The 21515-nt window shown below is 42.4% G+C and overlaps 1 protein-coding gene across 4 annotated transcripts; it reads right to left on the bottom strand.

Annotated features, from left to right (window-relative positions):
• Positions 1 to 240: 240 nt before the first annotated feature.
• LOC112071159 (DNA (cytosine-5)-methyltransferase 1-like) lies at positions 241 to 17877 on the bottom strand. 4 transcript variants are annotated; one of them, XM_024138623.2, is given in 35 exon segments: positions 241 to 534; positions 671 to 779; positions 872 to 988; positions 1179 to 1342; positions 1620 to 1815; positions 2234 to 2411; positions 2510 to 2676; positions 2836 to 2977; positions 4520 to 4802; positions 4963 to 5097; positions 5243 to 5339; positions 5468 to 5660; positions 5857 to 6081; positions 6808 to 6987; positions 7584 to 7720; positions 7888 to 8089; positions 8178 to 8293; positions 8456 to 8609; positions 8980 to 9077; positions 12213 to 12396; positions 12672 to 12686; positions 13059 to 13246; positions 13448 to 13599; positions 13726 to 13818; positions 13966 to 14084; positions 14192 to 14301; positions 14508 to 14591; positions 14680 to 14734; positions 14822 to 14862; positions 14957 to 15047; positions 15139 to 15214; positions 15469 to 15718; positions 15873 to 15980; positions 16883 to 16925; positions 17645 to 17877. In XM_024138623.2, coding segments are annotated over 35 exon segments (4602 nt in total). In that variant the 5' UTR covers positions 17692 to 17877; the 3' UTR covers positions 241 to 481.
• Positions 17878 to 21515: the final 3638 nt, after the last annotated feature.

The raw sequence follows: 21515 nt of genomic DNA, 5'->3' as shown, positions 1-21515 counted from the left end.
GCATTTAGAAGTCTGTTGCTCACTGCCAAGGAGGGGACAACATTTGACCYTTCTACATGGGAACCTKATTTTTACCCATTGAATAGAATGTTATCAGATACTGTAGGTRACTAGTTAATTGCTTATGTCCCATCAAGCGCCATSAGTTACTACATGCCACTTTGGGTATGCACTGATCGCTGCCGTTAAAAATAAGACATTGATGTACTGAAGGCCAAGAAGGTTACAAGGAGGAGGAACTGCCATTTAAGAGCTTTATTTGAAATATTACAACATATAAAAACTACATACGATTCACTTTCCAAGCAGATATTTGCAAATACACAGTTAAAATCACATTTAGACAATCATAAACATGGAATGGTACTGCAGACTGGCCAGCTCATTTAAAAAATATGAGGATCTCCTGTGGCTTAGTGGGCTTCAGGATCTCCAGGGAATTTGATTCTCAGTGGAAAGGGGATTGAGATAGGGCCAGGCACTAGCCCGACACCATCGACTCCTGCTTGAGGTTCTCTTCCTGCTTCCCGTTCTCTGAGGGAGGAAAATGACATAGTATGGATACTGATGACATGCTTCCCACCCACATTAAAGCCACTATCAGTAATTCATCAAAATGCCCAAATGAGCAGTGGTAACTACTACAGGATGCACTTTGAGCAGGCCTAACCTTTCTCATTCTCTTTTGTATTGCCATTCTCCTTGATTCGCTCTAGGACACACTTCTTGACCTCTAGTCCAATGGCTRTGGAGAGTGGWGGAGGAACAGCATTGCCAACCTGGGAGGGGGGGAACAAACAGTGTCACTCAAAGGCATTTTCTGGGAGGGGATTAAATTCCTGATGGAGAACAGAGAGACCACATCCAAAACCTGTCTGTGTTTGTCCAGAACATTTCCGAAGAAGCGGTAGGTATCAGGGAAGCCCTGAGAGCGAGCACACTCCCTCACACTGACCACTCGGTGCTGCTCTGGATGCAGGACACGACCCTGAAACATGACAGGACATTTAGTACCCAAAGCATCCAACATTACAGCTCTGCAGGAGCGGGACCCCAATACATTTCTGTAGACTAGTATTTACAACCACTGTACATGTTATTACATGGCTGTGTCCTGAGGTGAAATGTTCCTAGCCATTCATCAATTCTGCTAGAACTGGTACAGTATTAGATTTTACCTGCTTGCCCATGGGCTCAGGGTTGGTAACGGTGGTGCTGAAGAAGCCGTCCCACTCCAGCCTGCCGTAGAGGCCGGCCCAGTGGTTGTGGCGGTTCCCCGTGTGAGGCAAACACCAGGGGATCAGAGTGTTGAACTGCCTGTCAGCAGGGTCACAGGGCACCCCTAGAGGACAGGATGGCAATCAGAACATGTCTACAGACAGCATTACAACAACCCCTTGGATTTGCCATCCAAACTACATTGGCCATCTGACCTGAAAAAGTGCTATAAAAATGAACAGCTTAAGACTATTTGTCAGAGTCATGAACACTCCAAGCACCCACTGTTTTAGCCAAGAGGCTTAACTGATTAGGTTGCTATTGTATAAAAAAATAAATGAAAATCCATTAAGCATTTAATAACATTTGTATGGCCTAAATATCCATATAAAAGTGAGTACCTCCTGAACAAGTACAAACGCCCCTCAGTGCTCCAGAGCTGCTGCGGCCATTCTTCTTGTCTGGGTGGGTGTAGCGGAGCTTCTTGGATGAGGTCCCGTCTCTCAGCCGGACCTCCATGTTGGGCAGGTCCCTCCAGTCAGAGCCAGGCGCCAGGGGGATGTGCCTCATACGGGCCGCTACAAGCGCACTCAAGTCCTGGGAACCAAAGAGTGGCTTAGTTTGTGTCAGGGAAAGCCATTGTCCACCCATCCTTGTGACAGTTCTCATTGCATCTATGGGGCATTGCATAATTCCATTTGAGAAGCAACGATTTTTTACTCCTAGTTCTACTTCAGAGATGATCCATTCCCGTTTTGATACACCCACGTAGACAGTCACCACGCACCATGAATTCAACCAATGTAGCAAGCATTAGAGGCACAACAAATCTGCTCTCCAAGTGTGGTACTCTGCTTCTGTAAAAACCAAAACAGCTTTTCCCTAAGCTGCACTGAAGTCTTAATAGCTGACTAAATTATCCAAGAGACTCCAAAGACCGAGCCACACCTTTGGCTGCTCTAACAAGTTACTGCTGAGCCACCAGGTGATTGTAACTATGAGGCAGCAGCTGTACCTTGCAGATGTGGTCTTTGAGGATGGGCTGGTACTGTGTGCCTCTGATCTMCCTCTGGAACCAGGACTGGGGCTCTCCGTTGTAGGAGATCTCCAGAGCAGACGCTCCGTTGCGGATCTCTGGCAGGTCAGACATGGTGTCCCTYACTGTGATGGTCCTGTACACACCGCCATTACCTCTGAAACAGGAAGGAACAATCAGAAACTAGACAACCCTTATCCTTCACATCACAAGCTATTCAACCACACGCTTTTACATTGACTGGTGGCTGGTTACCGTGTGACGTTGCTGAAATATTTCTTGTCGTCCACCACCACGTTGAGAGAGCATGCCCGGGGAGCGAACACATGCAGGGGCTCTGGGTAGCGAGGAAGCTTCTCCCCAGGCGCGGCCGCCAGGATGATGGCCCTGCGCCGCGTCTGAGCCACGCCGTACTGCCCAGCCTGGGAAGAGTGGACAGCAGAGGTCAGGCTTAAGCATATCCCATTAATGACTTTCACAACATGTAGCACCATAACTAAACTAACATTGCGTAATACTGCAGACTATTGGATTTGTCAATCAGAAAGAAAAATGCCAGCTTAAGTTAACTAATAACTCACCTGAAGGACTCCGAATGTGCACTGATAGCCCATACGGACAAGACAGCGCAGAGTCAGTTTCAAGACCATGGAGCTTTTGAAGGAGACAAAGTTCCTCACGTTCTCAAGCAGGAAGAATTTGGGTCTGTAGTAGTCGCAGTAACTATAATAGAATACACGTTAGGGGGAAAGTATATAACTACACAGCAACCACCTAAACAAGCTTCTGTACTTGGACAGATCAATAATATATATATATATCCATACATATACTTTTATATGTAAACGGGAAAATTTGTTTAACTTCTTATGGCTCGGGGCGCTATTTTCACYTTCGGATGAAAAGCGTGCCCAGAGTAAACGGCCTGCTACTCAGGCCCAGAAGTTAAGATATGCATATTAGTAGATTTGGATAGAAAACACACTGAAGTTTCTAAAAATGTTTGAATGATGTCTGTGAGTATAACAGAACTCATACGGCATGCAAAAACCTGAGAAAAAATCCAACCAGGAAGTTGGAAATCTGAGGTTTGTAGGTTCAAGTCTTTGCCTATCCAAGATAGTATAAATTTGGTCCGATTGCACTTCCTAAGGCTTCCACTAGATGTCAACCGTCTTTAGAGCCTTGTTTCAGGCTTCTACTGTGAAGGGGGAGCGAATAAGAGCTGTTTGACTAAGGGGTCTGGCAGAATGCCATGAGCTAAGTCAGGCGCGCGGCCGTGAGAGAGATCTCTGTTCCTTTTCATTTCTAAAGACAAAGGAATTGTCCGGTTGAAAGATTCTTAAAAATTTGATAAAAACATCCTAAAGATTGATTCTATACATCATTTGACATGTTTCTACGAACTGTAATAGTCTAGACAAAGTCAAAAGTTCTTAGTGCTCGCGCGTTTTGCATTTGGATTACTGGACTAAACGCGAACGAAAAGGAGGTATTTGGACATAAATGGACTTTATCGAACATTTGTGGAACTGGGATTCCTGGYAGTGCATTTTGATGAAGATCATCAAAGTGAATATTTATAATGCTATTTCTGACTTTTGTTGACTCCACAACATGGCGGGTATCTGTATGGCTTGTTTTGGTGCCTGGGCGCTGTACTCAGATTATTGCATGGTGTGCTTTTGCCATAAAGCTTTTTTGAAATCTGACAGCGGTTGCATTAAGGAGAAGTATATCTTTAATTCCATGCATAACACTTGTATTTTCATCAACATTRATGATGAGTATTCCTGTAAATTGATGTGGCTCTCTGCAAAATCACCGGATGTTTTGGAGGCAAAACATAACACGCCAATGTAAACTGATATTTTTGGGTATAAATATGAACTTTATCAAACAAAACATAGATGTATTGTGTAACATGAAGTCCTATGAGTTCCATCTGATGAAAATCAAAGGTTAGTGATTCATTTTCTCTATTTCTGCTTTTTGTGACTCCTCTTTGGCTGGAAAATGGCTGTGTTTTTCTGTGACTAGGCGCTGAACTAACATAATCAGATGGTGTGCTTTCYTCGTGAAGCCTTTTTGAAATCGGACACTGTGGTGGGATTAACAACAAGTTTATCTTTAAAATGGTGTATAATACTTGTATGTTTGAGGAATTTTAATTATGAGATGTTTGAATTTGGCGCCCTGCACTTTCACTGTCTGTTGTCAAATCGATCCCGTTAACTTCTTACGGCTGAAATCCCGTTAACTGACCTGAGATAAGACACCACCAGAGAGTTTTTGAATTTGGAGTAGGTTCTGGAGTTGAAGCGGTTCATGCCGCTGAAGCCTTGACAGGGAGGGCCTCCACACAGCATCTCCACGTCTCCCTTCTGGGGCAGCCGCTGGCCCAGGGAGTTAGTCTTCTCTCCAGACATCACCAGCTTTAGCAGCACATTGCAGTCCTCTGTAAAYACTGTGGTGCCCGGGTTGTTCAGTCTGAATGCCTGGGCTGCTGGGTCCCACATCTCGATGGCCCACAGAGTCTCAGCGATACCTGACAGGTAGAAGCAACAACAAATTGCAGTCACTATGTGGCCTGACAAACACTTAACTTCACTTTTGTAAGAGATTCTACCTGTATATTAAAAAAGTTCCCTCGTGGTCACCCACAACGTAGACATTTCCCAAGCTATTGAAGTGAAGAAACTACTAACCAGCTTGGTGGAAGCCTTCAGAGAGCCCACCGCAGCCAGAGAACACGTCCAAGGTACGCAGCTTGGGCACCTTGGGGTCCTGAGGCTCCTGGTCTGGAGGCTCCTGAGCAGAAGACGACTTCCCTTTGCCTTTACCTGGAGGGCKGGGGGTTTGGAGCCACAGTTACAACAGTAGTCGGAGAAGCCTCATGACAAGCCTAAACCTCTAATAGGCAAGAGGACATTTCAAAAGGAGAGAACTATGTGACTGGCAATAAGTACCACAGAGGAGAGTAGTTACCTTTGCCCTTCCCTTTCCCCTTGCCCTTGCCCTTGTTCACAGCAGAGCGGGCATGGTTGGGTGGGTCCTCAAAGCTCTTGGACTTGGCATTATAAGCCTTTGGGTTAGAAGGCGACCGATATTACCATCTTGAGCAAACTTCCTCGAACGAGCATCTCAGCTACTTAGCATGCAATAATAATAATATGGGAAGTTAAAGTTGCTTCTCATCTAGTCCAGCCTCACCTCAAGGAAGTAGAATCGGTCAGGTCCACCTGAGGAGAAGTCCTGAACGGTCTCATTCAGGTCCTCTCCGTACTCCACACGACACCGGCCCAGCACCGCTGACATGTTGACTGTCACTTCCTCGTCACTCCAGTACAGCTGGTTGATGTCTGTGTGGTAACCTGCCTTCGCCCCCTTGTGAGTGTTCTCAGGCCTGACAGAGGGTGAACATTAAGAGTACAGTAAAACCACAGAATACAGACATGCAGATATTGGCACCAGTTCACATCCCTTACAGTGAAGATGCATTTCAGGCCAAAATTCTCATTGTACAAAAGTTACTAAATTTGGCATGGATCCAAGGGGTCCTTCTTTGCAGTTCTACCATGACATTTGACTTGGGTGCTCACCTGTAGAACTTGTACAAGCGCAGTTTGACTTCAGACACGTCAGCCTTCCCGTTGCTGCGTCTGTGGCAGAAGATCTCCTTGATGCGTCCCACTCTGAAGGGCTCAGGGGCATCCAGGTTGGAGCCCTTGATGTAGTCTGAATGCTTCCTGTAGTACTCTGGGTACAACTCCTCATCCACGTCCTCCTTCCTGTGAGGACGCTTCACTGGACTGGCTGCCTTCACACTGAGCACAAAAGAAAATAATGTTAATGTAAGGGGAGATAAAATATATTTGAAAAAGCTGATGTTGAATTTGCCAACACTAGGATTTGCCTAGTTGTCCCCAATGGAGACCATGCCTATGTAAGGCAGTGGTATTYAAACTTTCAGCAGGGACCCCATTTTTGCACCAGAATCTCTTGGGACCCACCCCTCCAAATCAATACAATTAGATTTACATCAAATGATCTTCAATTCATTAGATTTATCCCTTAACAGATCTTTCCCAAAAACATTTGTCTACTGTCCCATACAATAACATGTACTCTTAATTTGTGTTGTTGCGACCCCACCGCAATTACCCCACGACACCAACTTTGAATACCACTGATGCAAGAGAATCAACGAGGGGCTTTGCATCCTATGAAAATCATGCACGTGGAARGTGTTCCACGATGTGCTAGCGGAGCTGAACTAAAATGCCATGGAGTTGCATTATTTTCCAGAGAATGCTTAGAGTCCAGAGTTGATTATGCCTTTTATACCAAGGCTATAATTGAACACATTTACCACTAGAAATGTTTTCAACATCCACTGAAGTAGATAGCAAGTTTACAAGATCACTACATTAGTTGCCTTGGTGACCAAAACAGACTGGCTAGTTCAGCAAACCAAACCTAGCTTACCAATCAGAAACAAGTCTTCAACAATGCCGTGTATAAGCATCAGTATTCCTGGATGTTCCACTCACCTGAAGTTGTATGCGTCGGGGGGCAGGTAGCAGCTGTCTCCCACCCTGAACTGCTCTCCCTTCAGGCAGGCCAGAGCATATAAGGCCTTGGAGTCGTGGTCCTCGTCCTTTATGGGTTCAAACACCCGAGGTGTCTCCTGCTCTTCCCTCTCCTCTGCCCTACTACAGCTGGCACAGAAGCTGAAATACAGGGGACACAGTAACCCAAGACCAACTTACTAATCCTCCTATCAAAATGTCACACTTAAAAGGTTCATAGACATTGCTAAGTAAAATTCAACGACTGTCAAGCACTGAATTGTAATTTGAAGACCTCAATTTGTATTGAATTGCAGTATAGAAGAAAAACAGCATTACCACTTGACAAGCCTTTCCAAAGGTACTATGCATTGGAATTCAACATTTTGCCATTTGAGATGTAGGGTTTTGTATCATGTTTCTCAAACATAAAAAACACCCAAAATGTCCCTTTGTATGGCAAGCCAAGTTCAAGACAACATTTGATGTCATAATAACCGTACATGGTTTTACCGCAACACCAGTCAATTGAAACTGTAGGAAAGAAATGAAAGTCTACATCACAAACTGATCAGAAATGAAATCATTGGAGCAGAAGAGATTTAAAAAACCTTGGCTACAACAAATTTCAAAATGACTTTTCAAGAACCACACTGAGGAAATGTCAGCTTTATGGTATTCCAGTACTAGATTTTCAGAGCTCCAAATGTAAGTACMTAAAGCACTGATAGGGCTGTCAAAAGTCAATTATGACTCACTTGTACTTGCAGTCCTCTTGGGGTGTGAAGGTGGGCGGGGTCTCAAAGCGGGCACAGTCTCCTTCATACCACAGCTGGTAGAAGAAATTCTTCCCATTGTCATCGTCAATCACCTTGATGTCCTCTACCATGCCACCCTGAAAACACAGTGGTACAAAATACATCAGTGATGAGGTGCATTGAGTAGTAGCTGTATAGACAATTGGCATGGCAATGACTGTAGGAGTTGGAAAGACAGCGCGCACAGATCTGGGACCAGGCTAGCGACTCRGCTTAAAGAGCGATAAAGCCAARYAATTCTTACCTCCATGAACCAGCTGTCTGAGGGGGCCTTGTACATGACYTTGACCTTMCCCTCTACGAAGCTCAGCTGCATGTCTTCACAGTCCTCGACCAGGAACAACTCGAGAGGGTCAGAGGACTCCCCCAGCACAGTATCTGTACCGCGGCAGAACCAGTGGGCATGGAACCACTTCCCATTGTTATCCTCCCACAGGGATGTGATCCTGGAGACCCAAGACAGTCAACACCTAACCCAGACAGAAACCAATAGAAAAGGCTAAGTCAAGATTCTTAAAATGTTATAGGACCTACCTGGCCAGGTAGAGTAGGATTGATGGGTCATCTGAGCTGACAGAAACACAGTCTCCCACCTCCAGCACCTCATTGTCCATACACACCTTCATGTAGTACTGCTTCTTCCCCGCAGTCTGAACACAGGAGGGAGAGGAGAGAACCTTTATCCCAAGAGCTGTTTGCATTGCAGCAAGTCAGTGAAATTACATACACATTTTTGATATTACAAGTCTGGTGTACTAAGGGATATTTTGATCAGTTTGAGGTTAAGAACTTCAACACTAAGGAGTACATACTTTGATAGAGTCTCCAACCCAGGTCAGCTTGCCATTGCTCTGCTTCTTAGTCTTGGCCTTGGACACCTTCTTTGAAGGGGGCTTTACAGGCAACAACTCTTCCTCCTCTATGTTCTCATCATCCTCAGCCTCCTTTACTGCCAGGTTGGGGCATCTGGTGGGGAAATTACATTGATAAGGGAGCCAATGATAAGTTAGCCAATGAGTTCAAGCCACCATACCTACAACATAAGCACCCAATTTGAAATAAAGGGCTGTGAAGATGTTCATTAGCTGGCTAGCARAGCCCCATTTCCAGTTCCACCCCATGGCCCAGTTCACACTTAGTGGCAGTTTAATTTTTTAAAAGAGAGTCTGGAGTTAGTTTTAAGAGTCTCAGAACTGTTTAGCGTTTTTCCAGAATGAGCTCATGGGAAGGAAGTGTCCTGGAACAAAATGGTATGAGTGTTCAGTTACAGCCATGGCAGGAACCATTTATCTCGGCAGCTAAGGGGGAGAGGGGCACTAAAGACCAGCTAACTTACCTCCTCTTCTGGCAAGCCTGCTTGCTGCGACCACTACCCCCGAACTTGATCATGTCCTTGCAGGCTGAACACTTGCCACAGTCTGGAACTAGGCAAACCTGGAGACAGAATGAGAACATGTGTTTTAAACTAGGGCATTTCATACCAAAGCTGCAGCCTAAAGTTACATCTAGACTTGGTTTCCTCTATCATAGTCGCTCCTCTTTCACCCCAGCTACCAAACTAACCCAGACGACCATGCTAGAATACAGAGATGTAATTTAGAGAGCGGCAGGTAAGGGTGCTCTTGAGCGGCTAGATGTTCTTTACCATTCTACCATCAGATTTGCCACCAATGCTCCTTATAGGACACATCACTGCACTCTATACTCTAAACTGGTCATCTCTGTATACCCATCGCAAGAATGCTTATTTATAAAACCCTCTCAGGCCTCACTCCCCCCTATCTGAGATATCTACTGCATCCCTCGTCCTCCACATACAACACCCGTTCCCAATGTTTGTACCATGTGTTGCTGCCATGCTGTGTCGTCTTAACCTCTCTTGGGTGGGGGCAGTATTTTCACGTCCGGACGAAAGCGTGCCCAAAGTAAACTGCCTGTTACTCAGGCCCAGAAGCTAGGATATGCATATAATTGGTAGATTTGGATAGAAAACTCAAAAGTTTCTAAAACTGTTAAAATAATGTCTGAGTWTAACAGAACTGATATGGCAGGCGAAACCCCGAGGACAAACCACCCCCCCCCCAAAAAAAAAATTCTGCCTACCACTGTTAAACTTCTTATGGCTGCAGGGGCAGTATTGAGTAGCTTGGATGAAAGGTGCACAGAGGTGCCCAGAGTAAACGGCCTGCTCCTCAGTCATAGTTTCTAATATATGCATATTATTATTAGTATTGGATAGAAAACACTCTGAAGTTTCTAAAACTCTTTGAATTATGTCTGTGAGTATAACAGAACTCATATGGCAGGCAAAAACCTGAGAAGTTCCACTTCCTGTTTGAATTTRTTTCTGAGGCTGGTAGATTTTCAAACAAACTCCCATTGAAATTACAGCGAGATATGGATGAGTTCACTTCCTACGGCTTCCACTAGATGTCAACAGTCAATAGAACGTTGTCTGATCACTAATGTGAAGGGGGGCCGAAGGAGACAGGAATGATTCACCACTGCCATGAGGTGACCACGCATTGAACACGCGCGTTCACGTGAGAGGCAGCTCCGTTCCGTCGCTCAACTGAAGTCAATGTAATTCTCCAGTTGGAACGTTATTCAAGATGTTAACAACATTCTTAAGATTGATTCAATACATCGTTTGACATGTTTCTGACTGTTACGGAACTTTTGGACATTTCGCCACGTTATAGTGGACACGCTTTGTGACTTTGGAATTGTTTACCAAACGCGCTAACCAAAGTAGCTAATTGGACATAAATAARGGACATTATCGAACAAAATCAAGCATTTATTGTGGACCTGGGATTCCTAGGACTGCATTCTGATGAAGTTCATCAAAGGAAACATTTATCATGTATTTTCTGGTTTCTGTTGACTCCAACATGGCGGCTAATTCGACTCGTTCTGAGCTCCGTCTCAGATTATTGCATGGTTTGCTTTTTCCGTAAAGTTCTTTTGAAATCTGACACAGCGGTTGCATTAAGGAGAGGTATATCTATAATTCCATGTGTATAACTTGTATTATCATCTACATTTATGATGAGTATTTCTGTTGAAACGATGTGGCTATGCACTATCACTGGATGTTTTTGGAACTAGTGAATGTAATGCGCCAATGTAAACTCAGATTTTTTTATATAAATATGAACTTTATCAAACAAAACATGCATGTATTGTGTAACATGAAGTACTATGAGTGTCATCTGATGAAGATCAAAGGTTAGTGATTAATTTTACCTCTATTTGTGGCTCCTCTCTTTGGCTGGAAAAATGGCTGAATTTTTCTGTGAGTTGGTGGTGACCTAACATAATCGTTTGTGGTGCTTTRGCTGAAAAGCCTATTTGAATTCGGACACTTGTGGGATTAACAACAAGATTACCTTTAAAATGATATAAAACACATGAATGTCTGAGGAATTTTAATTATGAGATTTCTGGTTTTTGAATTTGGCGCCCTGCACTTGGACTGGCTGTTGTCATATCGGTCCCGTTACCGGGACTGCAGCCATAAAACAGCTGTCACTTTTATTATAAGGCAAAATCCTCCCAGATTGCAGTTCCTAGGGCTTCCACTAGATGTCAGTCTTTAGAAAGTTTCATGCTGGTTTTTGGAAAAATTAGCCAGAAATTGTAGGTGGCTCCCATTTTGGCTGTAGTGTTTCCAAGCGCGTGGAAGAGAGCGCATTCTTTGGTATTTTTCTCCGGTAAAGACAATAACGATTCTGTCTTAAATTGTATAGTTTATTTACGTATTAAGGTACCTAAGGTTTGACTATAAACGTTGTTTGACTTGTTTGGAAAAGTTTACTAGTAACGTTTGGGATTCATTTTGTATGCATTTTGGAGGGAAACTGGGTGGATTATTGACTGAAGCACGCCAGCTAAACTGAGTTATGGATATAAAGGACATTATCGAACAAAAGGACCATTTGTGATGTATCTGGGACCTTGGAGTGCCAACAGAAGATCCAAGTTAAGGCATTTATTATATCGCTATTTCTGACTTTCGTGGCGCACCTGCCTGGTTGAAATATGTTTTTCATGCTTTTGCATGCGGGGCGCTGTCCTCAGATAATCGCATGGTGTGCTTTCGCCGTAAAGCCTTTTTGAAATCTGACACAACGGCTGGATTAACAAGAAGAAGTAAAGCTTTATTTTGATGTATTACACTTGTGATTTTATGAAAGTTAAATATTTATAATTCTGTAGTTTGAATTTTGCACTCTGCAATTTCACCGGATGTTAAGTCTCTTTATGTAGTGTTGTCTCTTGTCGTGATGTGTGTTTTMTCCTATATTTTTAATCCCAGGCCCCCGTCCCCGCAGGAGGCCTTTTGGTAGGCCGTCATTGCAAATAAGAATTTGTTGTTCTTAACGGACTTGCCTAGTTAAATAAAAAAAWYTATTCTAGAGTGCTACATGCTTCAATTATGAACGGAAGACTGTTCCAATTAGTTGCATAAGGGTTTAGCTAGTTCACTTGGCAGAAGGTTTGTACTTATTCAAAGTGCAATTAAATAAGGCTCCTCCAAACTCAGATTGGCACTTAGTAAGTTACCTCACAGACACCACAGCGCTGGCGTTTGATTCCGCCATCCTTCTCATTCTGATCAATCTGGTCAGAGAAGAAYGTGTCAAAGATCTTGTAGACCAGCTTGGTGGTAGTCGCTCTAGTGGGCCCTCCTTTYCTGTCCTTCTCAATCTTGGTGGGATGGCGGATGGCCTGTCTTCTAGCAGCTCTCCTACGAAGGGAAAGAAGCAGGTGGTTGGGTGTTGGCCCAATGTACTAATATTATTATAACAATTGATTGCAAATGTAGTAATGCTGTGTTCAAGCTCTCGACAGCCAAAGCAGCCATGCTTTTAGTAGGCATGCAGCAGATTTATTTTATGACAAACAGCACAAATTGGGATGAGCTATACAGTTCACCAAATTGCTCTATGACAACACATTTTTTGCAATGCACACCAAACAAGCCATGGATATARTCAGACCGAAGGGCTGTAGAATACCTACCAGTACAACAGCATGCTGCATTAGGGAATGTCAAGAGGAGTGTTAAACACCAGGGATCAGAGGGAACAGACAGCAGGGAGACAAARATGACCCCCTTATTGTCCCACAACACAAATCAGCATGTGACCATACACAGCTCTGATGGCTGGACCTTTAGCTTTACGGTTTCAACATAAAATGAACCACAGCCAAATTAGACTGAATTGCATCTTCAATCCAGCTACTGACAGACAAGTCTGCCATTTTAACTTCACACAGAGTTATGATTCTCTTCCAGCAACACAGCCGAGTGAGAAGCAGACAGCACTACAGGGAAAGGACAGGGGGGGTTGTGCTTCTAATGGCAAGTCTGTTGCAACATCAGARAATACCAGGTCCTATCATTACCTCTTTCCCAGGGTGACCCCAGCCAGCTTGATCAGGTCCCTCATGCAGGGGGTGACGATGATGGGCTGCTCGTCAGAGTCCCCGGCCTCGTCGTAGCTCTCCACCTGCTCCACCACGAACTGGGCGTGGCGCAGCAGCGTGTCCTCTGTGAAGCGGTTGAAGTTCAGCCCAGCAGGAGGCACTGTGGTCTTAGAAGCAAAGAGAAGAGCGGGCGAGTCAAGTCAGTGCTAAAGCCGATGTTGTCATGTGTGAAGATTTGGGCCATGTTCATTAGACAACAAAAAACGACCTGCATTTATCTAATAAACTTTAGTTGCATCATTTTGAAACATTTGGCACTAATGAACACGACCCTGGTCAAGTGTCTACACCAAACATTTGTAGTTCACCTCGATCTTGTTGAGGAGGTCCTCATAGCTGACGTCAGGGTTCTTCTGCAGGAACTCCACCACCATCTTGCTCATGTAGATCTTCTCCTGCATCACGGCAAAGATGGGAGCGTACTCCTCCCTGGGATCCATCAGGATGTAGTCAGCAAAGGCTGGAGATATAGAAGACGTCATCAGTTATAGGTCAGAGTCACTATATACACCATGAGTATAGGCATTAGGCTAATGTTTTAACATCCAATCCACTTAAACCTAAAGGAAACTCTTGATGAGATTACCTGTAGTGAATCCAATTAAGGCCTTCTCTCCTCCGTCAAAACCAGTGATCCACCAGGCGTTGATGGGACCAAGCTTTTTGGCAGGAACCCCACCTAGAAGAATAGCAGTACAGTAGTTAGCCAGATGTACACCACTCAAGTATACCTCACATAAAATGGTTTAGTAAAGATAGTTGATTTAGAATGGTTGGAGGAAAACAAGTATATAAACAGTTAGTGTGAAAAAGGCCAGGGCCATACCATCCATGCAGGGGTTGTCATCATAGATGGGCTTGACTGCACAGCTGAAGTACAGCTCAACGTTCTTCTCAATGAGCCCAGAGTCGAATGGACACAGGTGGCCACGCTTGTCATAAACACTGCAAAAAAGAACAGTTCACTTTTACCAAGGTGACCGCAAAAAACACGCACTAAAAAGCTGAAGCTGTATACAATTTCGATGGGACAGCATGAAGGGACCACTCACCAGAAGTTGGTAATCTTGTGCTGGGGTAGTTCTTCYTAGTTCTCAAAGCCGTCTTCGTTTGAGTCAAACAGAGAAAGGCGCTCGTCTGTTAACATTTCTGGCTCATCCAGCTGTAAGTATACAAACATAAGCAAGAAAAGTCATTGTTTCATTGATTGTGCTACCAGAATGACAACTAGAATAGATCCATATTGTTTTACTCTATAAAATCCTATTTAGTGCAAGTCATCATTCAACAAATATCCAGCTGGCCCCAATGACACGTTAAAATAGCACCGTATCACATTTTCTGTAGTATTACTCTTGAGTTTCTCACCGCATTATCAGGATCTCCCTGAAATAACTTGAGGTCCGAGTCATCAAGATACTGCCTGCAGTCTGGACATTTAGGGGGTGGAGTCTGAAAAAGGAGATGAGCATTAGTGACACTGACATGGCAACTCTGCACCAAAATTATATAACAGCGTTAGTGCAGGAATAGGCCTCACCTTAGCTGCAGCCACTGGCTTCATTTTCTCACTAGTGGCGTCRTCTGCAACTGGCCTGAGAAGAGAGGATGAGACAGTCAATGCAAATTGGAGGAAGGGTGTGGCCAATTGAAGGGAGGGGTTAAAAGGTGGAAGGTCTTACTTATTGTCTGGCTCCACTTTAAAACGCTTCTCTTCCTGTGTCTACAACAGAAAGGACTGATTAGGAGGTGCATTGATTAATAAGAGTAAATCACATGGTCTGAGTGGTAGGTGCCAGACAATAAGATCACCTCACCTCTTCCTCCGTGTCCCGCTCTACTTTCTCCTTCTCTTCCACTTTTCCATTTGTAACCTCTCCATTCACCTCATCAGACTTGCGCTTCTGACTGCAAGGGAGCAAGAGGAAAGTTTACTCATGAGCAGAATGCATAAGACCTTGAAAGGTAGGTTAAGGGAAACAGATGAGATCCTACTCACACTTTGGAGAACATTGATAAGATGGTCGGTTGTTTCCCGGAGACAGAGTTTCTTGTGACCCTGGAACCAGGAGATTCTGGACAAAAGTAAAGAAACAATGTTTTATTATTTAAGGATMTGGAATCCATTGCACATGCATCCATGTGCCTCAACACTTAGTCATTTCCCAAAATGTACAGTTCTCTCTAAAATGTGTTCGGTGTTTTACAAGTTGCTTGGTCAAACAATTAGATGGACATCAGAACCAATCTTTCAGAGCATYAGACATCCCAGAAAAGTAAGGGATACTGTATAGATTAGAAATTGATGTTCCCAGCCACTCCTACTCACTCTTGGGCTCAGAGTCTGACTTGCTCTTCCGTCCTCCCTTGCCTTTGGGGGCAGAAGGAGACTTCATGGCATCAGCCTCTTTGGTGTCCATGATTCCATCTTCATCCTCTTCCTTGTGAGAGTCACCATTTGCTGCAGAGCCATTTGTTTTGCCATTCTTGCAGTTCTGCTCCACAACATCCCCGTGTGAGCCATTCTCCACACACAGCTCACGTCCCAATAGAGCCTTCACCTTAGAGAGGTAGCCATCCTGAGGGGAACATGCAGGCCCTGGTTAAAAGCACAGCACTATATAGGAAATAAGGTGCCATTTTGGACAAACCCAAAGATACTATTTCTATGGAGTGAGTGATGGGCCAGAGTGAGTGGATTCGTTAGATTGACAGGATGCAGCCACAACTCACCATTGAGATCTCTGAACTCTTCATCTTGGCTTTCAGGCTGCTGAGCTGGTCCTGGGCATCCGCATGCAGGAAGTCCTGCACCAACTTCACCTTTTCTTTGACAAGGTCCTATGAGTTAAATAAACTRGTTTAAGACCTGCTTTGGAAGGTGCTACCCATCTAAGTTYTTTTAAGTGCTTAGCCACAAGCGGTTCACTCGCTTACTGTGAGGAAGACTATTGGAGCATGAGGTCTGATACCAACAGGCTCAGAGATGGCTTGTAGCTACAAGCCATCAGAATGTTGAACACTATGCAGCTCTCCTCACACATATGCACTCATATTTATCTTGCTCCTTTGCACCCCAGTATCTCTACTTGCACAGTTGTGCATGTATAATATATATATATATTATGCACAGTTACCATTCCAGTGTTTAATTGCTACATTGTAATTACTTCACCACCACGGCCTATTTATTACCTTATCCTACCTCATTTCCACATACTGTATATAGACTTTCTACTGTACGTTTGTTTATTCCATGTGTAAACTCTGTTGTGGTATGTGTCGAACTGCTTTGCTTTATCTTGGCCAGGTCGCAGTTGCAAATGAGAACTTGTTCTCAACTAGCCTACCTGGTTAAATAAWGGTAAAAATAATAATCCACACGATTGCATGCCACACACAAAATAATGCACAATGTAAACACTTGCCCTGCAACCCCCAAAACAGGTGTAAATATTAAACTACAGATTGTGCATTCTTGTATTATACTTGTGCTAAAAATGTTTATTCTGAGCCATTTACTTCTCTTGTATTATTTCTTATTGCCAAGTGACATGCAAGTAAGCATTTCGTTGGACGATGTATACCATGTGTATCTTGTACATACGACTAATACAACTTCACATAGGGATAGTCATGATCGGCTTTATGGACATTAGTCAACGATGAAATAAKATAGAAAACGTAAATAAGTCTTTAGCAACCGAAACCAAATGTCCAACTTGGTAGTTRAGGTCACTCACCTCATCTGAGATCCCAACTTCATCTTTTTCCAACACCTCCAGTCTGTAAACAAAAACAAAAAGTGTTACCCACTTGCTACAATGACCTAAACACGAACATAGTCAAATCCAACATATCAACATGGCACAACTGGTTGGCAGGTCGCTAACGCTAAATGTTAACGATATCTAGCTAATTAGCTGGACACTTGATTGTGAACCRGACTTGGTTTTGAATTCCTATCCTAACTACTGTACCAAGCATCGAATGAAATAAGTCAGCTAGAGTAATGTTATCATGTTGTAAACAGACAACGTAGATAYCTAGCCGTTTTGAGTTGATAACATTTCACAAATAGTCGATGATAGCTAGCAAGCTAACAGTTAGAGCGATAACGCGAACGTTAACATTAGTTAGCCAACTAGGAAATAAAAACATGCATGTATCCAATATTGAAGTGAGAGGCAACAGCTGACATGAGCCAAAATGTATTATTTGGCGCCAAATRTATTCCAAAGCATATTTGGTACAGTTAAATAGCTAGACATGGCATAGGTAAACTGTGTYGAAGATGCTAGTTAGTTTCAGCGTGGCAAAATTAATTCGTCGTATTGTGCATGGAATGGTGGATCGTGTGATGCGGTGAGAATAAGAATACCACWTGCCATGCATGTGTGCTTATTTGACAGGACAAAGGGTGAACTGAATGCATTGTGCTGTAAGCTAGCTAGCCGAACATGACAGCACTGCAACATTACATTTGCGCTAGCTTGTAACGTTACCTTTTCCTGACATCCACCGGCAGAMACAAGGAAGTATTGGCTGGCATTTCAAGTGTGAGCGTGATACACTAAAATATAAAATTCGTTTAGATTAAAAAAAACGAAATAAGAAAAGACAGCAAAGAATCGTTAAAACAATGTGCTAAAATCAGAGCTCTCTGAACAACAATGCGGCTAGCTATATGCAGTTCAGGCGCGCGGGCCGTCTTTTCGCGCGGAAACCCGGGCATTTTGGGCTTTACCATTACGTTGATGTATAGGTGAAACGCATGGAGAATATGGGATCACATTTCATTAATAAATGTATCGATTAAGGTTTTGAACAACTTTTACATTGATAGTTAAATTAAATGATACATCCATAGCATTGGCTGTTTGTTTCATAGTATGTCTTCACCTCTCTATGGAACATTGTAAATTYTTGACACCTCCATTGATTTGCCTACTACGAAACTACGTTCARCGCAATGTACATGATTTTTCGAGGGAAATCGAGGAACGATACAAATGCAATCGGATTGCTAGTGATAATGGTTGATGGTTTTTGTTGTTGTTTTTTTTTACTTATCAGAGATAGACATAGCTGGCTTTATTAATGTATTTGTTATGGTGACCTGCTGTACAACTAACGCCTCATGTCCACGAGATGCCGCAAACTCTTTGCGTTCCGGCGGCTGTCATTCAACGTCAAAGGAGCATTACGAACGCTACGTCAGGGATGACGCACTAGGTGGTCGTGCGTTCTGAAACGCAATTTGGGGCGGCAGGGTAGCCTAGTGTTTAGACTCTAAACTTTAGAGCGTTGGACTAGTAACCGAAAGGTTGCAAGTTCAAATCCCCGAGCTGACAAGGTACAAATCTGTCGTTCACCTGTCGTGCACCTAACCCACTGTTCCTAGTTTGTTCTTAAACTTCACTGCGCTACGGATACCGAATACAGGTTCACTTTCCAAAACAACCGCTGAATTGCAGGGCTCCAAAATCAAAAATATTACTAAAAATATTTATAACCATGCAATCACAAGTGAAATATACCAAAACACAGTTGAGCTTGTTGTTAATCCACCTATCGTGTCAGATTTTGAAAATATATTTTACAGCMAAATAAATCCAAGCTTTTGTGAGTGTAGCTTTCAATGCTACATCAGCTAGCCCCAAAATAGCATGGTCACGAAAGTCAGAAAAACAATAAAATTAATCGCTTACCTTAGATAATCTTCGGACGTTTCCACTCACGAGACTCCCAGTTACACAACAAATGTTATTTTTGTTCGATAATATGAACTTTTTTATCACAAAAAAAAACGCCATTTGGGTTGCGCTTATGATGAGAAAACTACAGCCTCGTTCCGGTCCGGAAAGGAAGATGAAATTTCCAAACGTTCAATAAAAAATATTACAAATAAAAATATTTAATAATCATGCAATCAAGAAGTGAAATATATCAAAAACACAACTTAGCTTGTTGTTAATCCACCTATCGTGTCGATTTTGAAAATATTTTTACAGCGAAAGAAATCCAAGCTTTTGTGAGTGTAGCTTTCAATGCTATAACAGCTTAGCCTTATATTAGCTTGGTCACGAAAGTAAGAAGCAATAAAATTAATCGCTTACCTTAAGATAATCTTCGGGTGTTTCCACTCACGAGACTCCAGTTACACAACAAATGTTATTTTTGTTCGATAAATATTACTTTTATCACAAAAAAACGCCATTTGGGTTGCGAAAAGGAAATGGTGAGCTCCTCCCCGCCGCAGGAAATATCCGAGGACACCTGACTAGTTTTGAAAAAACTCGTTAATTTTTCAAAATAAAAGCCTGAAACTATGTCTAAAGCCTGGTCACAGCCTGAGGAAGCCATTGGAGAAGGAATCTGGTTGATACCCCTTTAAAATGGAGGTTAGACGGGCCAGGAACAAAGATTAAAAAAAAATATATATACATTCTGGGTTACTTTTTCTCAGGATTTCGCTTGCAGAATAAGTATTCTTATTCTCACAGACAATATTTTGAACAGTTTTGGAAACTTTGGAGTGTTTTCTATCCTAATCTGTAAATTATATGCATATTCTACGATCTGGGCCAGAGAAAATGTCCATTTACGTTGGGCACGTTATAAAAAATAAATAAAAATTCTGACACCTAGCGCTAAGAGGGTTCTTAACTGACTTGCCTAGTAAAATAAATAAAACAATTCATCTGGTGGATATGGGGCAACGTGACGGGGGTGTAGTTTATTTATGGGTAATTTCAGTGGCAACAGAAATTGGATTTGAATTCCATWATTTTTTATTTTGTATTTTGAAATTTAATTTAAAAAATGTATTTGTAAGGCACAAATTGAATTCAGAAATTGAACTTGTATTTAATGATTTGAAACRGAATTGAATGAATATTGCATTCAGRTTTAAAATAKKATTTAATTGAATATTAAAATTCAATATTTATATATTCAGTTTCAATGTTGTAGATATTGCATTCACTGTCTGTGTACCTGGTTTACAAATTATAATTTCAAGTTGATATAAGTTAATATATTAAACTTCTCAGATGCATTTAGATTTCAAATTCAGTTCATTGAATTCAGATTGAAAACCAGAGACAACATCCTGGTGTCTCTGGTAGGTGCCGGTACTCAATTTGGGTGTTGGTACTGTTTATATTTAGGTCCAGAAGCTCCACAATACTTTTGAGCTAATATTTTCTAAAAGTAACAGGAGCTCAAGCAGTAGAACATTTGAAATGCTGGTACTCAGCTCTAGTGAGCTCCTGCCCAAGTCAAGCGCTGCTACTTTGCCAGCCAGGAAAGGTAGAGGAGAACAGATTAAAGACAGTGTTAACACACTTAGCTAAAGCCTATAGAGACCCACATTGGAAGTGTCAAAATACCCATAAAACCTAGCGGACAAACAGGTAAACGTTTCCAATTGTTTTTTCACCATTCATTTTTTTCATAGGGATTTTAGAAACATTTAAAATAGGGGCTTTATTTTGTGTAGGCTTACCCTGGTGTGACGTTTTGATAACTATTTAAATCTCTCTGGGAGAAAGTGACTTGTCAATATATTTGTCTATTTACTCTCAGATTCGAAAAACGAYTTAGCATAAAAGTAGACATCATGCAAGACAACAAATCCCTGCACATCATCTCTGACACCTTTGTTAACAGGTATTATATCAATTTAAAACTTGCAAACTTCACAGAATTGTCAATTTAAAGACGTTTTTGCCAATTTATTCATTACATGGTAGTTAATCTAGAGATCAATTATGCAGTCTCATCCATATCATCATGGCATTTGTAGTTCTTTATAATAGCCACATGAGCAGTTTTATTTTACTAGGCAAGTCAGTTAAGAACAAATTCTTATTTTCAATGACAGCTTAGGAACAGTGGGTTAACTGCCTTGCTCAAGGGCAGAACAACAGAATTTTACCTTGTCAGCTCCAGGATTTGATCTAGCAACCTTTCAGGTTACTAGTTCAAAGCTCTAACCACTAGGCTACCTGCCTTCTCAGGTAGGTAGTTAATTAGCATTTCATTTTGGGGGATTAAATACAGGCTAATTTAGTGATAAAAGTCACCTTGTCCTATGGAGATTTACACGGTTATCAAAACGTCACACAAGGTTAAGTCTACACGAAACACAGCCCTTATTTTAAGTGTTTCTAAAATCCCTATGAAAAAAATMAATGGTGGAAAAACAATTGGAACTATGGGGAAAATGAACGGTGTTTGACCGCTAGGTTTTTATGGGTATTATGACTCATACTGTGGTACTCTATTTGGATAAATTCAGGAAGTTCATGTAAAGGACTGCACCCTGCTTGCTTATCAAGTACCGTTTAAAGTGCCAGGGCCCTCATTTAT

The sequence above is a fragment of the Salvelinus sp. IW2-2015 genome, unplaced genomic scaffold, assembly GCF_002910315.2.
Source record: "Salvelinus sp. IW2-2015 unplaced genomic scaffold, ASM291031v2 Un_scaffold1536, whole genome shotgun sequence".
Taxonomy (NCBI): domain Eukaryota; kingdom Metazoa; phylum Chordata; class Actinopteri; order Salmoniformes; family Salmonidae; genus Salvelinus; species Salvelinus sp. IW2-2015.
This window is presented reverse-complemented; position numbering and strand designations above follow the sequence as displayed.